A 25,261-nucleotide genomic window follows, 5' to 3' on the forward strand; every position below is an offset into this window, starting at 1 on the left:
TTTGTGCCTACCCCTGTCCCTCCAGAGCAGTGTTGTTTCCCTCGAGGGCAGAGCATCAGAGCATTGCTGCACGGATAATGGTGGAGTTCCCCACCACCCCCGCCCTCCAAAACAACAGTCCCTGGCTCCTATTTGTAGGAACAGAGGCAAGAAGAAAAAAGCAAATAAATAAAATTTTTAAAACACCATTCACGGGCTTTAAAAAAATTGTTTTTAATGTTTATTTATAATTAGAGATAGAGAGCGCATGAGTCAGGGAGGGGTGGAGAGAGAGGGAGACACAGACTCCGAAGCAGGCTCCAGGCTGCGAGCGGTCAGCACAAAGCCCATGAACCGTGAGATCATGACCTGAGCCCAAGTCCGATGCTTAACCGACTGAGTCATCCAGGCGCCCCCAGAGGCTTTTTTATTTCCAGTGAAATCCAACCTACGTTTTCTTTGTCTTCGTTTTTGTAGCAGAGGTGGGATGAACACACCGTAAAAGCTCTCCGACTCCAAACATTAACCCCAGTCTGCAAGCTGGGCAGGGCTCCCTTCTGTGAGCTACCCCAGGCAGCCATACTGGCATCATATCCTTTAGCCTAGGAGCAAACCCTAAATGATGTTATTTCTCAGAAATGGGCATCCCCAGGTCAATGAGGGTCACCTCAAGCCCAAAGGAGTTACTGTTCCACTTCCCCTTCATCTGTAACCAAAAACCCTACCCTGTTTCTCCAAGGCTTGTGACATGCAAGCCTCGCCTCCTTAAAGAAACAGGAAGCACTTCCTTTCTTCTTACCTCCCCTCCTTTGGTGGAGGCAACCATAAATAACAGTGCAGGGTCAAGGCCCCCAAGCAGGGGCAGGCCAGGCTCACACACAAGAACATCCGTCCCCCTTCATCTCCTCCCCCTCCTGTCACACTGAGGTCCACAGCCCAAAGGGCCCGCCTTCCACACTGCTCCTTGTGTACTGGGTTCAGCTGCAGCAAGTCCACTGGGTCCCCAGAGGGTACGTGCAGGCCTCGGGCACACACCCCACTGTCTGCCAGTGAGGCAGTGAGGCTCTGCCTCTCTCCTCCCACCCGTCCCACCCCGCCCGGAAACTCCTGGTGTGAGCAGGGCTAAAGGACACCCCCTGAGAGAGGCCTTCTTTGACCTTCTCATTCCAAGTAGCTCCTCGAGTGCTTTTTTTTTTTTTTTTAAATCACATATCCCGGGGCGCCTGGGTGGTCCAGTTAGTTAAGTGTCCAACTCTTGATTTCGGCTCAGGTCATGATCTCACCCTTCCTGGGACTGGGCCCCATACTGAGTTCTGTGCTGATAGGGCATAGCCTGCTTGGGATTCTCCCCCTCCCTCTCTCTCTCTGCCCCTCCCCTGCTCATTCTCCACCTCTCTCTCTCAAACATAAATACACATTTTTAAAAAATCAAATCACATATCCCTGTGTCATTTTTCTTCCTGGAATTTATTACTTTCTGATGCTGTCTCATTTATTATTGCTCCCTTCCAAAATGGGCACAGCCTCCATGAGAGCAAGGACCTTGCTCGGCTTTTTCTAGTTGTATGCACGAAGCTTAGACAGCACTGCCAACTATCTGCGAAGGGCACGGTCATTTCCCAAAGTGCTAGGCTTGAAGGCTAACAGCCTTTCAAGGGGACAGTTGAGGCTCAAGAAGTCAGAAGGAGCAGGAGACAGGAGCTACGGCAGAGCAGGACATAGGTGGGGAAGCCGGCCGCAAAGAAACAGGATACCGGGTTGGGGGGAGGGAGGGAGGCAGAAAAGCTGGTGACCAGTCCACCCAGAGCAGCGTCCCCGCATCCAGAACAGCAAATAGGTGAGAAAGGTCGGGGCGAACAAGATGCAGATGGGCCACAACGGGAGGTGGTCTCTCACTGCCCCAGGTTTCCGTTCCTGTTAACTCAGAGAACACAGGTGGACCGAGCCTGTGTCATAGATGAGGTGATTACAGAGCATCAGAATTTGGGTCAGGCCATCAGAGACAGAGATCAATTCACCTCAGAAACAAGAACACCATTGACTAGGCTGGGTGACAGCATTCGTGACACAATCCCCGCGAAGTCACCGACAGGCATGGCCCTGCCCCGCGGGCCTAGAGATGTGGTTCAGGCTGCACAGAAGGCGCTGGCTCTGTGCACCCCCTGCAAACGGACTGACGGATGTGCATGCGAGCAACTCCCTCCACTCCCCACCAACGAATGCCCCAACCGTTCTACACCGGCTGCCCGGGACATGTTGCAGGCACTGCTTCTGAACTCTCTAAGCCCAAAAGATGTTCAGAAGTCCCTTTTCAAGTCAGCAGAACAAGGATGGGGGTGAGGTACTGTGTGAAAGTCCTGCTGTTGTTTGAGGACTCATCACACAAACACCACCTGACATGAAGCACCTTGTTCACACAGCACAATCACACGGTAAGACAGGAATTGATACCCACTCTCAAAGCAGTATGGGTCCCTAGGGCCCTGGCCATGCAGCCAGGATGTGGCAGAGCCAAACTGGCTGTCTCCAAAGCCCAGTCTCCTAACCACTAACCTCCTGACCAATCACTCAGAAGCATTTAGAGAGACAGAGAAAGAAGACATCTTGTGAAGGTGTCTTGAGTGAATTTAAATGCAGAGATGAAAGAGTCTTAGGACACCAAGTGAAATCCCACATATAGACTCCTCTGGGGATAGATCAGGGCTTAACAAACATTTTTTGGGGGGCACCTGGGTGGCTCAGTTAGTTGGTTGGGCGTCTGACTCTTGGTTTCAGCTTGGGTCATGGTCTCACAGTTCTTGGGTTCGAGCCTTGCGTCAGGCTCTATGTTGGCTTGGAATTCTTATTCTCTTCTCTGTTTCCCGCCCACCCCCCAAAATACATAAACTTAAAAAAAACACATTTTTTGTAAAGGACCATACAGTAAACATTACCAGTAGTAGACTACTGAGCTGTGCCATTGTAGTGCAAAACCAGCCCAAGTCAACAAACCAAGAGGCATGGAGGGTTCCAGATGCTTTACAAATAACAACAGGATGCTATGCCCCATGGAGAGCTTGCCGACCATGGCTGAGACCCTAGGAGTCCTGGGAAACTGTTGAGTCAGGGAAGGGCAGGACCCAATGAGTGTTTCAGACGGATTTGTGGGGACTACTGAAAGATGGGAGTCAGCAGGTTTTAGGTGTCCTGTGAAATAAATCCTGTTTTTAACCACGTTTCTCTGTTAACAGTTGTTATCCACAATTGGAAGTGGTTCTATTTCCAATAAAAGTTGATTTACTCAAACTGACATAAGTAGAATTTGACGCACAGGGAAGAGTTTGCTGAACCCTTCCACTCTAGGAGCTCAAGCCAGGTTTCCTAAAAAATCAGTAATAATCTCGTTAGCTATTACGATTCTTCAAATACCTCCTACAGCTATCGAAGACACGTTCATAGCATACTATGAGCGTCTGATGATGCCAATATGGGGATGGGGAAAAAGGGGTGTTTTTCTTTTCTGGTCTATTAATGGGATTGCTTAGGAGCAGGCACAGATCCCAGGCATACAGGATCAGCTCTCATGCTCTCGCAGCAGACACCTATGCTCTGTGCACGGGCTGCATCTGTGGCAGAAGGAGAGACTACAAACCCACCTCTCACGCACCCTCATGCCCACTCCACCCACCCAACTACACCACTGAACATTCTGTAGTCTCTGCGTCTTTTATGTGGTTTTTTAAAGTTTCCTTATTTTTAGACAGAGAGAGAGAGAGAAGGAGACAAAGAGCAAGCAAGGGAGGCTGAGAGAGAGGAGAGAGAGAGAATTCCAAGAAGGTTCCACATTGTCAGCGCAGAGCCCTATGGCGGGAGGGGGGAAGATGGGGGGGACTCAACGTCCTGAACTGTGAGATCATGACCTGAGCCGAAATCAAGAATCGGATGCTTAACCAACTGAGCCATCCAGGTGCCCCGGCATCTTCTGACATCAACCACCAGAGCTGCTTGGCTGTTGACGTGCCCACAACTGGTACTGATGGATTCTGGGAAGCACACACCATCAGAACAGCTCTCCAGCTTTCTATGACCAGCCCTGGCTACATCCCCCTGCTCAATCTCAGTTGTTGGTGCCCAGAACTGAGAAACAGAGAGAGCCAGGCTGTCGAATTTTAAATAACAAAAACCAGGTATCTGGTTGAGAACTTCCATAAGATGCTGTAAGTGTTTGCTGTTTCACTCTTAATGCAGTGATTCTCCAAGGGAGGGAGGCAATTTTGCTCCCATGTCTACACACATTTTTGATGGTCACAGCTAGGGGGGTGCCGGGAAAAAACCAGAGATGCTGTTTGTGGACACCCTGCACGCAGAAACAGTCTCCGCCACAAAGAATTATCTCGCCCCAAATGCCAACAGTGCCCAGGTGACAAACTGTTTTAGTGGGATATCGCCACATGATAATCCCCATGCCTCAAGCACATAGGCACAGTCCAATTAAATTCCACAAACTCAGCCCCAAAGACCACTTTGATTGACATGCCGAGCTGATGAGATGAAAAGAGAAAATCGGCAGTGTGTGTTCCATTTGCCGACAGGGCCTGTTTGTTTGTTTCTTGATTGTTTTTGAGAAAAAGAAAAATTACTTTGCTATGGTTCATCTGTGAGAGGAGGAAACTGGAATCAATTTTCGTAGTTTCTTTGAGCTCAAAACTCCTATGTTTATGAGCATATGATGTGGGGCTGAAATTCTAACAGACTACTCCAGGGTTCTGGTAACTCTCTACAGCACACAGTGTCTGTGAGATTCAAAGCGAAGACCAGATCACTGCCCTTTAGAATGCCAAGGAAGCCTAGCCTAGGAGACAGTCAGCAGCAAATAAGAAACAAAAACATTCAAAACAACTAGGAAAATTTTAACTCTATAAATTTACCATCTACGGGTTTTGTTCTTTCCCATGGAAAAGGTGCGACAGACTGAAACAGATGGAGGAAATTACAAAGGAACTACTCCCCTAACCCTCAAAATATTTAACACGGAATGTACTGAACCAGAAACCTGAACAAGGTGTCTATCTTATTTGTTATATTTACTTCTTACACATGAGTGACACTAATGGTGAGAGTTTGCTTTACTTATTCTTTCTGGTGGCTTACCTACAAAATTTGGGAAATCCAGAAGACTGATGTCAATGATTACTTTAAAAATCCACTCTCTGAAAAACTACCTAGTTGTTTTCAATGTGGACTCTCAAAACGGAGTCTCATTTTTTAATCCACAAGATCAAAAACAGTTGGCATTTATTCAGACATATTGAGAGCCAATGGCTAGTGACACTGGCAGATCGAACAGATTCACAGCAGACAGCATGATCATTCCCACAGCAGGCCCCACGGACAGTGCTTGGTAGGCAGCGAAAAAGAATTTCCGCATCATATGTTAAAAGCAACCATCTCCTCCTTACCAAAATATATAGTTCAAATTTTAAAGTAACCACATTTCCTGGATCCTTTCCAAAAGAAAAACAAATTATGTCAAATTAAGTATGACTTCCTGTGTTTGAACTCAAGCTTCAAAATGCTGCTGTACATTTTCAGGAAATCACCATTTGAACTTCATATACTTTAGAGTCGGTAACTGGGGTGTGACAAAGTAGAAAACCAAACTTTCCCACCTCAGCCAAATTCATTCTTGCATCTCATTTATATTATACCTCCAGGTCCCAAACCCTGAGGCCACTAACGTCTCCATTCAGTGACTAGACTTGTTCATGAGCAACGATGACAGGCCATCTTCTGTGGATGAGGTCCATGCCCATCCTTGGTGATCACAGGGCAGCTGGGAGGCAGGCTCCCCACCATGTAGTATGATCCAAATCTCATCTACGATTTTTGTTTTGTATTTGTGTATATATGCTTTTCAAAGTGGTTTGTGCGTGTATACATATATATACACACACACATATTTTTGTGCATATACATAAAATATCAGAAAGCTATACAGTGAGATGTTAATTGTGGTTATTTCCTAGAGTAGATTTATATGTGATTTTCTTCATTCTTGGGTTTCTCTTTTGCATGTCTACAGCTTCCAACTTTTTCTATATTAAGCGTAACTTTTGCCTAAAGAAAAATAAATAATAATTCTGGGGTTTTTTTTCACTCAACCTTATCTCTAAACGGGTTTTTAGGTACCCAACAACAAAAAAAAGCAACGTGTACAAAAAGACCTCTTTCAAAGTCAGGGCAATGAGAGGCAAGGGCAAGAGACAAGTGCAGGCAATTCTGAAGAAGCTGAAGACTAACGCTATCAGCAAGCACATAAGCCCACGTGTCCCACACACTAGCCAGAGGGAGGCCCACGTTGGACTCTTGAGTTTCTTCCCGCTCTCCTTACCTCACCCTCCTCCCCTAGTCCTCCCTTCACCCGGCATTCCTCCCAACCCTCTGAACTTCACCCCCACCCAGCCTTAATTAAGTTTTGTTTAGGGTAAGATAACGAGAATATTTTTTTCTACATTCCCTGAACATACTCCCAGATGAGATCATGCAATCCAGAAATGTGTTGAGGGAAGAGGAGCTAGCTGCATATGCAACCAATACAGTGCTACTGTTCTGCACGCACCTCCCCGCCCACCCCACCTCCGGTCCTGGGACTGAGTGTCAATATGCACAAGAGCTCAGGGTCTCCTCAAGGGCATGCCTTTAACTTTCTAAAAGTGTACCTTGTGCGCAACTCCCTGCCGCGGTGGCAAAGGATGCACTTAAGCCATGACAACACCAAGGCTGAGAGCCTCTGGAGTCATTTCGAGGCAAAGCTACATCCTATTAAGAAGCCCCCAGAAGCACCGGGCTTACCGTAAGCTGTCATGACACCGGCATAAGGCCCATCCACCACATTCCGGTTTTCTTCTGCCAGCGCCTTGATGTACCTCTTGCTGAGGTCCAGGATCTGCTCACGCAGCATGGAGCTGCTCTCAGGCTGAGTTCGCTGCTGGATGGTAAAATGCAGGAGCATCATACCCCAGATAAAGCCAAAAGTCACAAGGAAAAAGCCTAGCTTCTGAGAGGACAACTTCCACGGAGTAAAGAAAGCCATTGCTCTACAGCAACTTCACCTGCCCTTGGCTCTTAAAGCGCAGAAGGGAGACACAAGTTCATGGTGCAGGCTGGGTTTGTGGGCACATCCGTCTCACTCTGGCTCCTGCGTCAGCTGATTTCCTTTCCTCGTTTCCATTCTGCTGTGAAGAAGGGGGAAAGTTAGTACAGTGGTCGTGGCCAAACACAGTGAAACAAACCAGAAGCCATGTTTTCACTCAATTGGCTCCAAAATGCGAACTTCCTTTTTTCTTAATTTGCTGGTTCAATATCTTATGTTGTGATTCCAGATCTGTAAGCTGAGAGGGGAAATCTGGCGAGGCGACAAAAGCTACACAAATACAGAGGAGGAAATGTGTGTCTGACTATGTTAACAGGTGTAGCAGGGCTGTTCCAGTCTGGATCAAGTTCAAAACAGGAAGCCTGTTTTACAAGGTGGGGAGGAGATGGAAGAGTATTTCACTGAATGTCAGCAAAAAGCCATGTGGAAGGCAGAGTCCTATCAACATCGGGTAGTCGTGGGCATCCGTAACTTGAGCTTCCAAAGCCATTCGTATGTGATCTGAGGAAGATTAGAGCCTACTATTGAAGACATGAGCAGGAAAGTGGGTGCCTCCTCAGGAGGTTAGACCAGAAAGGGAAGAAATTCCCCACATTACATAAGCATGGCCAGCCCTCATTAGCAGTGTCCAGAGAGAGAGGAGCTGAATCTCTCGGAAGCCCCCAGGTGGCCTCTCCCCAGGCACCAGCACAGACCAGCTATGCCAGGGGTACCCAGTCATCTTCCTGTTCTGGCTACCTTGAGTGAAAGAGGCACCTCGGCACTCATCTGCATAATTCAACTCAGGAAATACAGAGCATGTGATAGACTCCTTTCCTGTAACTCTCACTTTCACTCAGAGCATGGAACAAAATGTGAGGTTAAAAGGCACAGTTTCGATCCTGATCAGGTAGATCCTATTTGGTGCCCTATTCAGGCCAAGGTCTTAAATCAAGTCTTCCCAAAAAAATGAGGCTGGAGTAGAGGCTGTCAGTGGGTTACCAGTGAGCCAAACCCTTCAACCCTTCAACCAGAGTCTTGGGTCCAACGACCAGCCAGCTTGCAAATGACACCATTCTAACTGTGCCAGGGAAGGGCTCAGCAATGACCTCCTATGGGGCTCTAACCCAGGATGTATTCAGAGCGTGTAGATGTTCTAATTCAAAGCATTCTTCTTTGTAAACCGTCTAAGAAGAAATGATGGTGAGAACTCGGAGCAACTGGCTTTCAGAATCTGTAAGACAGTGGATCTGTGTTGATCTTCCTTCTCACTGTTTCCTCACCTATGAACAGCCATCGGTAGCTGGTAGTTTCACTACCAACAGCAAATGATAAATAAATTCCAGGTATGTCCCAAGCATTGTGATCAATGCTTTTTGTGCCTTAGCTCACCAAATTCTTGGAAGAGTCCTATATGGTTAAGAATTACTAATATCATCTTTATAGATGAAGAAGCAAAGTCACAGATAGATGGATTTGCCAAAGGTCAGCCAGCTATGTGGCAGAAGGATAAGCTAGGGACAGCCCAGGACAATACAGCCTGTCCACCATGCCCTACCTCCCCTATGGCACCCCTCCTTCCCCACAAACCTGTTTATCTATGGCCAACGCCTGTTTGCACAAGCTTGAAGGGTTGTAAAAAGCAACAAAAAAGGAGATGTGACAGAAATCCTATGTAGCTCAGAAGCCTAAAATATTTGCTACTAGCCCTTAACAGAGAAAGATTACCAACCCCTGAATTCTAGGCACCTGGCTCTCAAAGCATGGTCCCTAACTCCACCACAGAAGCACCAATGAGAAATGCAAGTGCTCAGGCCCCCAAGCCATGCCTTCTGAATCGGTGAGTCTGGAGGGTAGGGTGGGGGACAGGCAGTAGCCAGCGCTTCAACAAGCCCCCCAGGCGATTCTGATGCCTACTCAAGTCTGCGAGCCTCTGATCCAGGCAGATGGATGTCATCTCTATGCCATACCACCTTGCTGTCTATACAGTGTGGCTCCAACTCCCCCTTGCAATACTATACGTAACGCTTGAATTCTTCCACCCAGAGCACACCCTCTGCACCTGCTGGTCAGTTATCACCATAACCCCACCCATAACTCCTTCTCCAGGGTCTCCCCCCATTAACTCAAGCTGCTCTCCTTACCTGGCTGGCCCTGTGCAGATCCCACCGATAAATCCAAACCTGGTCTGTTCTTCAAACCCCACCTCCGGTCACAACGGCTTCAGACAGCTTTCCCTAAGGTCTCTTGCTAGTCTGCAGTTTAAACACTTGTCTGTTGGGGCACTTGTGTGGCTTAGTCAGTTAAGTGTCTACCTCTTTCTTTTTTAATTTTTTTTAATGTTTATTTATTTTCTAGAGAGAAAGAAAAAGACAGAGCATGAGCGGGGGAGGGACACAGAGAGAGAGAGAGAGAGAGAGACAGAATCTGAAGCAGGCTCCAGGCTATGAGCCGTCAGCCCAGAGCCTGACAAAGCATCTGACTATTCATGCTGACACAGGTCATGATCTCAGGGTCATGAGACTGAGCTCCTCATTGGGCTTTGTGCTGTGTGTCAGGCCTGCTTAAGATTCTCTTTCTCTGCTCTTCCAACTCCCAGGATGCATGTGCTCTCTCTTTTAAATAAAAAGTAAAAGAAAACACTTGTCTGTCTACAGAGATTATTTGCCAGTTTCTTCTGGGTGGGATCCCATGACATCCTTTAAGGGACCTCCCCCCAACATGTACATTCTCAGAGAAAGACACCAGCCCCCAGGGCACAATAAACCACCTGCTGCCCAGTGAACTTGTCCTCTAAGCACTCTGGCACTTTATTCAGCCTTTTTTTTTTTCTTTTTTCTTTTTTTTAAGTATATTTATTTTGAAAGAGTGAACAAGCAAGCGTGAGTGGAGAAGGGACAGAGAGAAAGGAAGAGACAGAGTTCCAAGCAGGCTACACCGTTAGCCCAATGTGGGGCTCAAACTCACGCACGCACTGTGAGATCATGACCTGAGCCAAAACCAAGAGTGGGATGCAGCGCTCAACACGAGGGTGAGCAGCACCTGTCGTTGTTCGCTCCTCCGCTCCTTCTGTAGTGCAGACCAAGCCCTTCCTGCCACCGGTCCCTGGGGACTGAAGCACAAAACAGAGATCCCAGTCTCACGGCGCTGCGCTTTAAAGCCGCCTCTCTACTGGGGGGCTGCCCCTGGGTCTTTAGGGAGTGGCTGCACTTCCTGTTCGATACCTCAGCAGTGAGTCAACTGTACCCCAGGCCTGAAGGGATTTTCCTAGGGTGAGTAAACTAGATGCTTTACTAAACATGACGGCCAACTGGCAACCTTCTTTTACTATTTTAGGGGGGAACCCCGAATGCATGCAAGCATTACCTATTAACTTTTAGACACGAAACTCCACTCCGCTTCATCAGTGAATCCCCTGCTAAAGGCTACGAAGTGGAAGCAAGGGCAAGGCCAGGTCCCAAAACTGAACAAGGGCCCCAGGAGAAGGTAGTGGGGCTTCTCTGCCTTGACCCTGGGGAGAGTCACAACCGCCCAGGTGGCACATTTGCGGGGCAAAAAGATGATCATGAAAGCCAGCCAAGGTTAAATGACACCAGCTCAGAGACATACAACTTGGGAGTGAAAATCCCCAATTCCAAGTTCAGAGACCAGCTCTGATTACTCAGGGCCCACATTTAAAGTAACCACAGAGCTGCCAAGAATATTTTCTTCTCCAGTGGAATCCACAGTGTGAAGTAACAGCACTGATCCTGGCCAGCCACAGCACATGCAGAGACCTGAATTAGAACTCGTCTGTACAATTCCTACCAACACAGAATTTTAAAAGCCTTTTCAAAGTCATTATCTGGAAGACACCACTAATTCCACATTAAAGGGAGCAATCCTCACCAGAAGGTGCTGGGGCCAGGAAAGGACTTAAGGTTCACCCTCGATACCGGCCACGAAATTCATCAAGAGGCAACAGAACAGATAGTGACAGAAAAGCAGTCGATCAGGCAGGTACTCTGCCTGACTCCGACTTAGTAACTTAGGTGGAATCCTCCAGCAAAATGGAGCCGACAGGCACTAAAAGATACGAAGTCTATCTCAGAAGGCCTTCCGAGTGATGTCAGCCCAAGGCCACAACTCCGTCTGTCCTCAAGAAAGAAGTCTGCACCAAGTCTGTTTGCAATGAGTTAAGCTTCTGGGTCCATCACTGACACTAAACGCTCTAATGCCCATTTCTTCCATTCCTGTGCTTCCGAAAATAGCAGCATTCATTTCCTTCCTTCCCATTCAGTCCTCAACACAATAAAATCTGGCTTCCACCTTTCCAAAACTGATCAAAGATCTTTGGCAAGGAAATATGTCAGTTCTCTTCATTTAAAAAGTAAAAGCATGTGAAAAGATGCTCAAAATCATTAGCCATTAGGGAAATGCACATTGGGGGAAACCACAATGAGAAACCAATTCCTACCCATGAGAAGCACTATAATCAAAAAGACCGACAAGAACAAGTGTTGGTGAAGATATACAGAAACTGGAGCCTTTATATATTAGGGGTGGGAGTGTATAACTGTGTAGATAGTGTGGAAAATATTCTGGCAGTTCCTCAAATGGTTAATCACAGAATTATCATGTGACCCAGAAAGCTCCACTCCTAAAATTCTCCCCGAAGAAATGAAAACATATGCCCACACACAAAAACTTGTAAGCGAACATTCACAGCAACCTTGTTCATAATAGACACCCCCCCAAAAAAACCCCAAAACTCAGAAGTCCATCAATTGACCAATGGATGAAAAAAATACACAGAATGGAATACTACTAAATCAATAAGAGTCAGTTAGGTTCTGATTGTGCTATAACGTGGATGATCCCTCAAAACATTATGCAGAGTCACAAAAAAAACCTACATATTGTATCATTCTACTTTTATAAAATGTCTAGAGGAGGCAAATCTACAGACCCAGGAAGTACAACAGTCATTGTTCAGGGCTTGGAAAAATGGAGGAATTGAGAGGTGAAGACCAAGGGTGCAGGGTTTTTTGGGGGATAATGAAAATGTTCCAAAATTAATTGTTATGGTTGCACAATCTTGTGCATGTATTCAAAACACTGCATTATACACTTTTGATGGGAGAATTCTATGATACATATAAGTCATATCTCAATAAAGCTATTACTGAAAAAAATCAAGCCCACCTCCAAAGGTGGGGTCAAGAACAGGAGTTGTACTTGGGAGACAGGCAGATGAGACTCACGGGCCACTGCAGCCCCAGCAAGGACCCACCAGCCCCACCCCACATTACCCACAGTCCAGCCAAGGCCGGTGGTACCATTACTAGGGGCTGAGCACAGGCCTACTAAGAGGAGGAAATTACACAGAGAAATCTGCCACCAGCTCATCAGACATACTGCTCTTCCCAGCTCCCAATCAACCTCACAGGCCGCCCTTCAAGGCAAGGCCTGCTTTGTCTGTCAGAGGCCAGTTTTTCAAACCATGTGAGAACCCAGAGAACAGCCCAGCTCCAATGAAGGCTGAGGACGCAGTTCCTTCAGGCGCCCATGCAGTATCCTTGAAGGGCCCATTTCTTATATCAGGAGCATCCTCTTTAGAAGATGAATGAGGCTGGGACAGCCTGTCCCTTCAGGAGCAATGCCAGGCCCAACCACAGAGATTTCACCTTTTCTTATGGCCCCACAGGACAATCCCTTCACAGCCTGCGGCTCCAACATTCACATGAGTCAGGTGACCTTGAACCGAGTCACCCAAATACTCTTCTGTCCTAGCCATGCACGCACCTCTTGAACTTCCTATCTTCCTTCCTATTTTGCGGTAACATTCAAGAAATCCTAAGTCATCCATGTTGCTTGGGGAAATCCCACCCATATCTCACATCGGAACCCCACCTTCTGTATAAAGCCTCCCATGGCTCCCTAAACTGAAGAGAGCTCATCCTCCCTGGGACACTCAGAGCAGTTTGTGCTTCTTCTGAAGGGTTTCTTACCTAGCATGCTATAGGATAAGCCTTTCTTTCATCTCTCCTATAGGGTGTATAAGCACCCTAAAGACAGGACATGCCAGGAATGGCGGTATCTTGCACAGTGGACGGTCATTAAGTGTCTGCTACATGAAAGAGCAGGATGGTGGAAATGAGATGAAGAAACACAAGTGAACAATGACCTCCAAGACCTCCTTCTGGTGTGAACCACAAAGAATCCAGGCACTCTGAGTCTATATTTGTACCTTATCTATCGGAAGTTTTTACCCTAAGATCTTGTCACATCGCAGTGGGAAATCACTGTGCCTTGATTAGATGGGGTTGAACTAAAAAGGATACGGTGGCAGATAGGTATTAAAAGAGAAGAAGAAAAAAATACCTCCAGAGAAAAAAGTTTCAGAAAGGATAATGATTGTGCGAACAAAAAGGTATCTAAGACAAGAGACGGGAAAGGGAAAAAGTGGGGGAGGGTGTCGCTCGAGGGAGGCTGCTTGTTTCATCACCAGTTATCCAAGATGGTATTATCACAGGAAGATGCCAGAAGGGGTGGTGAGGAAGAACCAAAAGAATATATGCTCCCAGGCCTGGAAACCTCAGGTCTACAGTTTGCTCCAACCACTGGCGCCATGTTATCCTAGATAAGTCTGTCTGACTCAGTTTCCGTGTGTATGAAAGGGGAAAGTCACAGAAGCACAGAAAGAACACTGTCAGATCTGGATGAGTGGAGAATGAAGGATCCTACTTACTGCTTTTCAAACTGTGTTCCAAATGCCTTCAGAGTTCCCAGAGAGGTTTCTATCTCTGAGGTTCCACAAATGTTTTCATTTGAATCTTGTTTTTCTTCACTTAAAATATGCTCTTTTGGGGGCATCTGGGTGGCTCAGTCAATGAGGGGTCCGACTACAGCTCAGGTCATGATCTTCTGGTTCACGAGTTCGATGCCTGTGTTGGGCTCTGTGCTGACAGCTCGGAGCCTGGAGCCGGCTTCAGATTCTGTGTCTCCCTCTCTCTGCTCCTCCCCTGCTCGTGCTAGCTCTCTCTCTCTCTCTCAAAAATAAATAAAAACATTCAAAAAAATTTTAACTAAAATGTTTTTTTAAGTTTATTTATTTATTTGAGAGAAAGAGAGACAGCACAGGCAGGGAAGGGGCAGAAAGAGAGGAGACAGTGAATCCCAAGCACGCTCTATGCTGCCAGTGCAGAGCCTGACGTGGGGCTAGAAATTATGAAGCTGTGAGATCATGACCTGAATGGGAATCAAGAGTTGGATGCTTAACTGATTGAGCCACTCAGGCGCCCCTAAAATATCTTCTTCAAAAAATCTGTTACAAAAATTTTTATACCATAGAGATTCAGAACAAAACTTCCTTAGCTATCTCTGTATGTGTGGAGTTTGAACTTTGAATTTCTTTGTTATTTGGTCAGGATGTTAATGCTTGGCAGTGGTCTTGTTTGCTTAGTTGTTCTGTAAAATTCAAGGTTACAGATCTATTCATATAAAACTATACAACAAAGAACTGATGCCCTAATTAAATGCTAGATGGGAGTCAGTAGTAAATTTTAAGTTTCAGAGATGTCTTGTCTGACTCCCCTGAGAGAGGGAGAGAGGGAGAGGGGGAGAGGGGGAGAGAGGGAGAGAGGGAGAGGGAGAGAGAGAGAGAGAGAGAGAGAGAGAGAGAGANAGAGAGAGAGAGAGAGAGAATCCCAAGCAGGCTCCATGTTGTTAGCACAGAGCCCAATGCAGAGCTTGATCCCACAAACCATGAGAGTAATGGGCTGAGCTCCTATCAGGAGTCAGATGTCTAACTGATTGAGCCACCCAGCCACTCCTGGGAAACTATTTTTAAAAAATAACAGGTACTGCCATTTGTAATCAGGATAAATCTGGGATTCCACGAGTTTGCAACCAAAATTATACAGAAATCAAGTGGGTACTAACCTTGTAATGACCGTACACCATCTAACCGAACTCCCCGCTGCGCTCCCCAGAGCAGCTCACTGGCCTAATCGACTCTTAAGGGAAATTATGATAAATTCCAATATGTAAAATACCTTCATACAGACTGGGACACTATGTTAGATCTTGCTTAGGAAAACAATAACTAAGTACAGACCCTTAATTTACAGAAGAGGACACTAAGGACTAGAAAGTGTTACATCTTCCAGTTAGAGTCAGAATCAAACCAGGTCCTGCTACCTAATGCGCTGTGGTCTCCAGCACACCTAGCGTATCTAACCAGCTGCTGCAGCAACTCAAAGCGGAAGAGATTCATCAATATGAAACACAAATCAGAAACCACACTCGGTGATTCGCAGGAACTCTGAGTCTAATGCCATGTCCCGCCAACCTCAAGGGGTTGGCAGAATCAACAGACAGGAAGAAAAATACACATTAATGGCATTACTGGTATCGAGGAAGAGAGACGGTCTGGGGGGAGACTCTCGCTCTAAACAGGGCAGCCTCGTGCTGTTAAAAGGAGAAGCCGGGAGGACAGAAGGAAATGCAAGGCACATTTTCCCTCCAAAGTACATCCAAAGTCCTGGGGAGTAGCTCTGAGGTTGTTGACTAACCTGGAGGGCCCTGACACAGAGGCCCAGTACCGCCATCTTGAAACCAGTTGCAGGGCCCACCCAGCAGCAGCCCCAGATCTGAAGTCGGACTCCTTGACGTCCAAGCTGCGATGACCACTAAACTCCCCTCCCATCCCGGGGAGCGAAGGATCTCAGGGACCCAACGCAGTGCCGGCTCCAACAGGTGTGAACGGAGCCCTCCCTTTCCACTTTCATGACCTGGCCCTCTGACCCATTCTAGTACTCTTCTTTATAAACAGGAAAAACATTCTCAGCGAAAGCAGCCTGCTCCCTTTAGACCTGGCTAAACAAATCCTATTTTGAGTCACTAACTGAAAGACACCCACTAAAACAACACACCTTTAGGATACTTGGGGAAAATTTTTTCATGTCTGGGTTTCTGTGTTTGTTTGTTTGTTTCCCACTAATGTCTGGGTTTTAAATGTCCCAGTGATCATATGGGACATATGAAGCGATCAAACCAAGATCTTCCTCTGCCCAGTGTTTTCATTTATTATGCTGCCCCTGCATTCTCAGTGTAGGCAAGGAGAGAGAAACCTCCAACCACATCCATCTGACGTGGGTATTTCGTTTAGCACTTACACTGCCTGCTGACTGTATTTCAGGACTCCATATCCGGCATCAACAGCAAATTTAATTTTCAAATCCAGTAATAACGCTAATGACCCTGTGCAGAGCAGGCCCTCCTTCCTGCCCGCCCTATTCTCCCCTCCCCCTCTCACTCCCAACTGTCCTCTGGCCACTTCACAGATGGCCGTCTCCACCAGAGGGCGCAGTAGGGAAGGGAAACAGTTGGAAACCAACACTTGATGATCTTAATCCAACTCAGCCTCTTTGGGTGTGCACACTACTGGACAGGTGGACAAAGTGGGAAGCGGACACAGGAATAAGAAGGAAGCTGTCACTGGTGGATCAGATAAGATCATCCCATGTTATGTGAGTTTCATTCACCACGCCCATAGGTTATTCACAGTTGACAGAATTTCCCAGGCACAGAAAAGTGAAACCGCAGCAACTCCAAGAATTCTGAAAACATCTATTAGGCAAAAGCAAGGCTTTTTGAAAAATAAAATAAATTCCTTCAATCCAGGGGCGGCTCGATCCTTGGCATAACTGACATCTGGGGCCAGATAACTCTTTGTAATGGGGCACTGTGCTGCATACTGTAGGATGTCTAGCAGCATCTCTGAACTTCCGCCACTAGATGACATTACAACCCTCCACTCCCAAATGTGACCATCAAAAATGCCACCTGACACTGCCAAATGTTCCCTAAAGGAAGAAAGCATCCTGGTTAAGAACTACTGCCTTCATCAATTAAGACGACCTTAACCTACTCCGTAGGAAGAGCCTCCGAGAAGCTCAGCCCCAAGGACTAGGTTGCAAAGCAAGGAGAAGCAAACCAAGGTAAGTTCAGGAATCAATTACCAGCCTTGAAGACGAAGGACCAGAGCCTGTGCTAAGGGTGGAGACCACAGGGAGCAGGGAGGAGGGCAGAGTCCTGATGTTGTCCCAGCTGACTGACAGACATCCTTCAGCGCCAACACTCTCTTGGCATCAACTGAGAACCTCATTCCTAGGCTGGCTGTGCCACCATTTACTAATTAGTATATGGCATTGGAACTCGGCTCCACAAGGACCTTAGTCTATAAATCAACAGACAGAGGGAGTAAGTCTTGGAGAAGGCAAAGACGAGGCTGCATCAGTCTTTAAAAACAGCAGGACAGTCATCTGGCTTCTAGCCCAAGAAACCAGGAACACATATTATCACAGGTTGATAATGACCAAGGAGAAAGAAAAAAATGGTCTGTGAAAAGATCACAGTGTGTAAATTTGTTAGGTAGGTCTCCTCAACATTAAAAGAAAATGCTCAGAAGATTCACTCAAAGCCAAAGGACAGTAAAGTTACAAAGGAATTTTATGGTAAGCATCCAATACACTTTTTTCTCTGAGGATCAGACTTCTGGCAACTTCCTATATCTAGAAAGCATCCGTGAGAACAACAGGCCCCAAATGGCACCAGTAATTTAAAACAATTAGTCAAAAATACCATCAAAATTATTTCCAAAAAGGGAGACAACGCCTTCAAGATAAGAGCTCATTTTTCATTAAGTGCTCTGCAAACCCTAGAAACCTATCACCCCACGGGTAAGACTCCTCCTTCTCGGCTGGAGGGACACAGGTTGGGTACTGGCCTCCCCCATGAGTGTTTCAGCAGCACCGTCTGCAAAGATGGGATGGCCTTCCAAGCAGGTGATTTGATAAAGACAACCAGGTTAAATTTTTTTGAAACCAGCTGTTAAGTGAAAAGATGCAAACACATGCACATGTGCAAACACACATGATGTGACATGACCTGAGTCTTAACCAATTTAAAGCTTATAATGAATTTCCCATCACTTCTAAAATGGGGCTACAATAAATCCACATGGGGCTCAGACCCCCAAGCTTTGGTAGATCCAGGTCATAACTGCTTCAGGACTGGATTTTTTTTTAAGTTCATTTATTCATTTTGAGAGAGACAGATAGACAGACAGACATGGAGGGACAGAGAGAGAGAGAGAGAGAATCCCAAGCAGGCTCCTCACTGTCAGCTCAGAGACCCACTTGGGGCTCAAACTCATGAACCGTGAGATCATGACCTGATCCGAAATCAAGAGTCAGATGCCTCACCAACTGAGCCACCCAGGCGCCCTCTGGACTGGATTTTCTTTGGGAAAAACTCAATCATCAGGTGCTAATTGGTAAGCTGAGTTCTCCCCAATTATTAAATTAAGGTTAACTCTCCTAGAAAAAACTAAGTATCTTGGGTCAATCTGACTGTGACCTGGTCACAAGCCCTCAAATTACAGTTAACTGAAAAATTAACTTGAGCTAGAATGAAGCATCTCAGTAGAGTTCCCTGCTCTCCAAGTTAAAGACTGCCTAACCCAGGGACTCTCTCAACTCTGATTCCATTTGTAATCACCTGGACTCTTTTTTTTAAAAAAAACATAGATGTCCAAGTCTCACATCCAAAGACTCTGATTCACTTTGATGGAGGTGTGGCCCAAGCAGGGGTATTCTTATTTTAAAGCTTCCTCAAAGATTTTAATACCAGGCCAGACATGAGAACTATGACATCCTTGGAAAGATGCTGCTTTTCTCAACTCTATGGTTCCTATCACGTGAGACCAAAATGTGGTCTTATCCCGGTATTTCAAAACAGTTTATCTTTTGATAAACTCTCTGCTCCCTACAAATGAAGATCCACTGCCTTACTATACAATCCTCTGCAAGGTATGCTCATTTTGTCCTTAAAGGACTGCAAGCTGGTCTTCCCAGGCCAATGAACAAGGAACTCTATCCAAGGAGGCAGCCTTTCAGAGAGAGGTAGTCTACTACAGAGCCCTCTTAGATCACCATCAGATGGTGGAAGGACTTACTGAGAATAATACTGAACTGTTGGGGCTTTTATCAACCTCTCTTTGGCATCTGGCTCCAAAGATGAGAACTTATTTGACGCTATCCAAATAGCCCCAATGTCCACCAATGCTTCTAGTAACCAGCATTTCTATTAACCTTGCTACTTAAAATCTGGTCCGTGGACCAGCAGCCCTGAGAGGACTATAGTTAGAAATGCAAAATCTGGGGTGCCTGGGTGGCTCAGTTGGTTGAGCATCAGGCTCTTGATTTTGGCTCAGGTCATGACCACAGGGTCATTTAAGATTCTCTTTCTCTCTCCCTCTGCCCTTCTCCCCAGGCTTCTGTGCTCTCTCTTCAAAATTAAAAAAATAATAATAATTAAGGGGAAAAAAAGAAATGCAAAATCTGAGGCCCAACTCCAGACTGAATGAATCAGAACTGGTGTTTATAACACAACGCACATTAAAGTCTGACATACACTGCTCTTTCTCTCATCTGGGATAGTAAGAATGGGGGCAAATCGGACACTAATTTTCAGGAAGGGATGATGAATATGGCACAATTTCCCTTTTTTATAATGTACATAGAACTCAATGATTTGATATTATTTTTGAATAAGGGGGCTGCATGTCACCAAGACTAGCTGCCTTACAGATCCTCTTGTTACTGTAAGAAACGCCCAGCTGAAGAGAGACTTATAAATACAGACGGCATGTTTTTACCACTGTGAACAAAGAACGGGTCAGCTTTCTAACTGCATCGTGTTGATCCACTATGCTCAAATCAGACAATTTAGATACATGTCTTCCAACTTTTAACTCTGATACAGCATATAACTCCATACAGTGAGTCACCCAGGTAGCTTCTCAACATGTACCTTGCCCTGCTCAAAGCTCGACATCACTGGAGCTGAGTTGTTTTATAACTGCTGACGGGCTCACTTTAACACACCCACTTACCAGTCACTAGTACTTTACCAGCTGAATTCAAAGTGAATAGCCTTCAAATAAGGTAACCATATTCATAAGGTAGCCTTAATTTGGCATAAGACAATCTCAACCACTATTAAGTTTCTGAAAATCCCTCTAGATCTGGTATTTTCCAGGGTAAATAACTGACTTTAGAGCCACTGAAAGCCTTGCAAAGCTTTGCTGAAAAAAACTCTATTTGAAGGATGACTTAAGGAATACACAATCCACGCACTGTCCTAGATGGACTTTGCTCAACTTTTTGTGACAAATGATCTCCTTTAACATTCTCTCTTTCTCTACCCCCATGTGTCCCTCACACACTTCCCTTGGAACTTTTTAGTGATGTCTTAAGTTTTACACATGTATGGCCAAGATGGTACATTAAAATAAAATCACATTTCATTTTTGAAACAGGATAGTGAGGTTTATGAATTTCACTCATCTGGATATCATCTTTGTTCAAGTTCAAAATGATTAATGACAAATCACCTTTTGCCTATTTAGTCGGTAACACATAGCACTTAATTCTGTAAGAAAAAAGGATGATTTGTCTATAAAATCAATTCCAGAAGTATATCTTTTTTAAAAACCTTTTTTAAATGTTTGTTTATTTTTGAGAGACAGAGTGTGAGCAGGGGAGGGACAGAAGAGAGGGAGACACAGAATCCGAAACAGGCTCCAGGCTCTGAGCTGTCAGTACGGAGCCTGACACAGGGCTCGAACTCAAAAGCCATGAAATGATGACCTGGACTGAAGTCAGGCACTTAACTGACTGAGCCACCCAGGCGCCCCCAGAAGTACCTATGCATTTGGTGTGGGAACCAATGTATATTCAAGACGAGATAGCAATCTAATTAATGGCCCTGGCATCAAAACAAGAGACTGCCCAATGTTTGGATTTCTTACATCTGAGTTTAAAAACAAGCCAAATGGTTTATAAAGAGAAGACTCTTTACTTCCTCTGGACATGTTTTCCTGCAGAATGTGCACTCCAGTTTGCAGAAGAAAACATGAAGGGGACTATTCCTGTGCCTACATCAGTGCACTCATAGGCCCCTGGGGGAAGGAAGGACAGCATCAAAGCTTGAGTGGTGAGGGGGCACTGCTGATTTCCTGCCCTGAGGGGGTGGGGGGGAGGGACACTCTCACTCTCTTCCGGTCCCCATGGGCCAGAAGGACAGGGCTTCCCTACCAAGCAGGGCCCACCCAGCATGCCATCACCTGGGCACCTAGAGGTGTGTGGATTCCACCTAGAGCAGATCAGAACATTTTGCACCCAAGACACCTTCCAACCCGGCTTTGCTCTAACGTACCTGGAACTTTATGTTCATTTTTGTCTGCCTTCTATTTCCTCTAGTTCAGAAACCCAGAAAGGAAGGAGGGTATGATTAACTGGCATCTCCAAACCCCCATAAGTTTATTTTTATATTTTTTCTGTTTGGTTTCTAAATATCAGGGTAAGACAGGTGGTTTCCAGCAGAAATATGAAAGCATTTCTCCAAAATAACACATTGCAGGTGTACAAATCTTTAATCTTAATAAATTAAAAGATGAAATGACTATCACAGTCATAATATTTTCTCTTTCTAAATATTGATTTTTAAGAAATACTGTAGGATATGCCAAAAAGAATTGTGATCAGATGAATGCAACTTTTGGCGAGGGGGAAGATAATCTCGATGAAAATCGGTAGAATTATCAGCTCAATGCTCAATAATTTATACTCTGACCTGAGAGTTCCTAATGCATCCTGTCTTTAACCGACAGTCCATTAGGGATATAAATAAACATTTTTTATTATAACATATCAGTTCAAAGACCTCACGGCCTCCTAGGGCAGAACAACCCTCTGAACACCACTAACGATGATCTAAGCTCTTGAAAAATGACAGTGGGTCTTCCAACTCTTCCATCTTAAAAAGGGACCAAGATTGTATACGTAAATACATGCTTTATTTAATGGCCTTCAAAAATTAAAAAAAACAAAAAGGCACAACAGACATCACTGCCATGTGGAATGAAAGCTCAGGCAGGGTACCTGGAAGAATCCCCAGGGTGTGAGAACTACCAAATGGGAACCACTGGCTTTGGAGATTTCTAAGTCCTAGATTTGGCATGGCCCTGACCACATATCTTGGAAAAAAATCTTCAAAGCAATGCATATTTGACCTAAAATAGAAAGCACTTTAGGGGGNTGTGCTGACAGCTCAGAACCTGGATCCTGCATCAGATTCTGTGTCTCCCTCACTTTCTGTCCCTCTCCCGTGTGCACTCTCTCTCTCTCAAAAATAAATAAACCTTAAAAAAAAAATTTTTTTTTAACTTGGCAAAGGTTTTGCTGATTACTTCATGTACCCAGGAGGACCTAGAGAAGAACATTCATCCAGGCCTCTGAAGATTTTACTCTCTCACACAGTAAACTCTAGCTGGCACTGTTTCCCTCTTCATGAGCGCTGCTAGGGAAAGTTCAGAGCCAAAATCACAGTCCCCTTCCAGAAGGTAAACTGTTACCTATTTTATGTTTAAAACTCATTCCTGATTCTCATTTTCCCATTTTTCTTCTCTCCTGGCCTCATTTTTTTTTCTGACTATATTTTAAATGTATGTTTATCTTCCTGTATTATTTGTGTATCCTCTTTGGAACATATCATGATAACAAGTAATTAAACAAGGAGGAGCAAGACAGCCGTGACAGCTACAATAATGTCCGCATCTTCGTCCCCAGAACCTGTTTTATTACATGGCAGACGGGAATTAAGGGTGTAGATGGAACTGAGGTTGCTAAGCAGCTGACCTTCACCCCGGGGAGATGATCCCGGATTATCCTAGGGGGGGCTCCATGTAATCACAGGGCCCTTCAAAGTGGATAAAGAAGCAGAAGGTAGATCACAAAGACAGAACAGTCTCTCCTCAAGAAGTCATAGACTATTTACAAAGTCATTTCTATAAAACCAAGGACCCTGATGTAACAAATCTGGTCGTTTGGTTTCTCTGGCTAACCTCTGGTTCTACTTCTGTAGTAACAGATTAGGAATCTTTGAAGTAGGGAGGACTCCCTAATGAAGACTTCAGCACAAAAGGGCAGCCATTGAGAGCCAGTTAGCACAAGGGCAGAAGCATCTCAGGAGTGCTTGGGAGCAACGTTCTAAGTAGGTTCCAACCAAAGCCAATTTTCCTAATAATGACACCACATCACTCACTAACGGGATGTAAATACAGTGTTCTGAAAGATTTCTAGCAAAATCGTATAGCTGAGCTCTTCATTTATAGATAAATGAGGCACTGATGGGGGACAGGCGTGAAGGGAGAGAAGACTGTATGAGAAGACAGGGGAAGCGCTGACAGGGACAAAAAGCCCCCATAAGTCACATACGCTGACCACACGGCTTCCCCTTCTGGCCCCTGGCTGCCACCAAACTGTCTGCTCCATGAAGGCAGGGCTGTCCTAATCATCACTGTGGTAAAACCTGGCATTTATCACCTTTATACACCCTCTCAGCTTATGAGGTAGGTGGTTCAGCAGCCCCCATTCACAGTGGGAGAAATTGAGGCACAAACCACTCAGTCTATTCAGGGTCATCCAGCTACCAAGAGGTGGAGTTGTTAGAGACTCTAGTTGTGCAGTCTCTTAACCATCACTCTAGGATGCCTTAGCCAGATAGCCTGATGTCTGGAAGGTCTCCAAACTTATGAAATAAATACATGAAGCAACCCTGAAAAGAAAAAAAAAAAAAAAAACCAAGGGGATTAAATCACTTGATTGGGCATATAACAATAAACACTTCATCAATATGACCTGCTTTCCACTGCGGGTTGGGCTTTTGCCTCCGCTTCTTCAAGGAAACCCTGTATGCCAAGTATTTTCAAATGAGGAGCCGGGAAGGTGTATAACAATCACCTGGGATTNCTCCAAATTCAGTTTTTCTCATTCTGGATTGGGCTTCTCTTTGGGGATTTTACAAGAAAACAGCTTCCCAAGTGATCCCGCAAACACCCCCTCATTCCCCCCCAGCCTAGCCAGGGAAGCAACTGCTACAAGGCGTCTTGGCTCCCATGACAGAGAGAAGAACCCAGAATGAACCGAGTATGGAACCTCATGGTGGGGACTTAATTTTAAAAAGATGAGAAGGAACAAGTAAAATTTAAGCAGTGAACAAAAACAGTTATGCCCCTAGGGTGAACCAGCAGGTACTATCCTGGGGGGAATGAGAGATTACTAACACCTGTCATCAGTTTAGAAAGAGGAATCCATCTATTTTTCTCTTGCAATTCCATCAAAGTGACATCAGAGTGGCATTTTAAAGTATTTTCTAGAATACTGGATGAAAGGGCAATGAGAGGCCAACTAGAGAATTGAGACCCCATCAGACAAACATTTATGAGAGGGCTTGACGTGCGCTCTCCAGGGTCCTGCAGATCGTGGAGAAAACACCGAAGGTTCAAGAGAACCTTGTCCTTGGGGAAAACTCCCAACTCCCCCAACACACACAGGGCACTGCTGACTGGGGCTTCTAGCCAGGGCTCACCACCAGTGGGTCCCAAAGCTTCAGGGACTGGAGAGAAACCCCAGGAGGGTTCATGGAGACCTGTGAACTGAACTGAGTTTCTTTCTTCATTATCCGTCATTTCCAGAACTCCAGCTAATGCCAGGCCCCAGATTAGACATCAGGAGATAAAAGATGAATAAAACAAACTTCTTGAAGCAAGCTTAGGGGAAGGTACACAGCGCTAGAGATATGCAGGTTCTCTGCAGTTAACAGACTAGGGAGAACCACTCTGGACTAGAGGGAGGGAACCATGAGGCAAAAAGTTCCAGGACAAGGGGCAGAGCTTTGAACCAGCCACTTAACATTTCAAAGACTTAGTTCTGTCTGCCCTTAAAATCAAGCGGCAGAAATAGGTGCTACATCCCTACCATTTTAAGTATCAAATGAGAAGAACAGATTTTTATTTGCTCTCTATTTTAATAATTCAGGATGACCAGAATATGATCAAGGAAGGTGGTGGGGGGAGGGGTAACAGATTATAGAAATTGATTTACAGTGAAAGAAGTATAGACAAATGAAGCCATTATGCGAATGGAAAACCACCAAAGTTCATTTTAACTGTGCCCCCTCCGTTTTATCCCTTGTTTCAAATACACTAAATTCATGTCACTTGCCTCTCATAACCACTAGATTTATAATCCCATTAAAAATACTTTTATAATCACTCCATGC

At 45.4% G+C, this 25,261-nt stretch overlaps 1 protein-coding gene across 8 annotated transcripts in view; it reads right to left on the bottom strand.

Moving 5' to 3' along the window:
* Positions 1-25,261, bottom strand: part of MGAT5 (alpha-1,6-mannosylglycoprotein 6-beta-N-acetylglucosaminyltransferase) — a 327,080-nt gene that overhangs the window by 197,343 nt on the left and 104,476 nt on the right. For 2 of the 8 annotated variants that reach the window (XM_077747860.1, XM_077747859.1), the window contains exon 3: positions 6,811-7,190. In XM_077747860.1, the coding sequence (XP_077603986.1) occupies positions 6,811-7,051 (241 nt within the window). In that variant the 5' untranslated portion in view covers positions 7,052-7,190. The other 6 variants (XM_077747857.1, XM_077747858.1, XM_077747862.1 and 3 more) reach the window with 5 other exon arrangements.

This window comes from Crocuta crocuta, unplaced genomic scaffold, assembly GCF_008692635.1.
Source record: "Crocuta crocuta isolate KB4526 unplaced genomic scaffold, BGI_CrCroc_1.0 scaffold427, whole genome shotgun sequence".
In the NCBI taxonomy this organism is placed as follows: domain Eukaryota; kingdom Metazoa; phylum Chordata; class Mammalia; order Carnivora; family Hyaenidae; genus Crocuta; species Crocuta crocuta.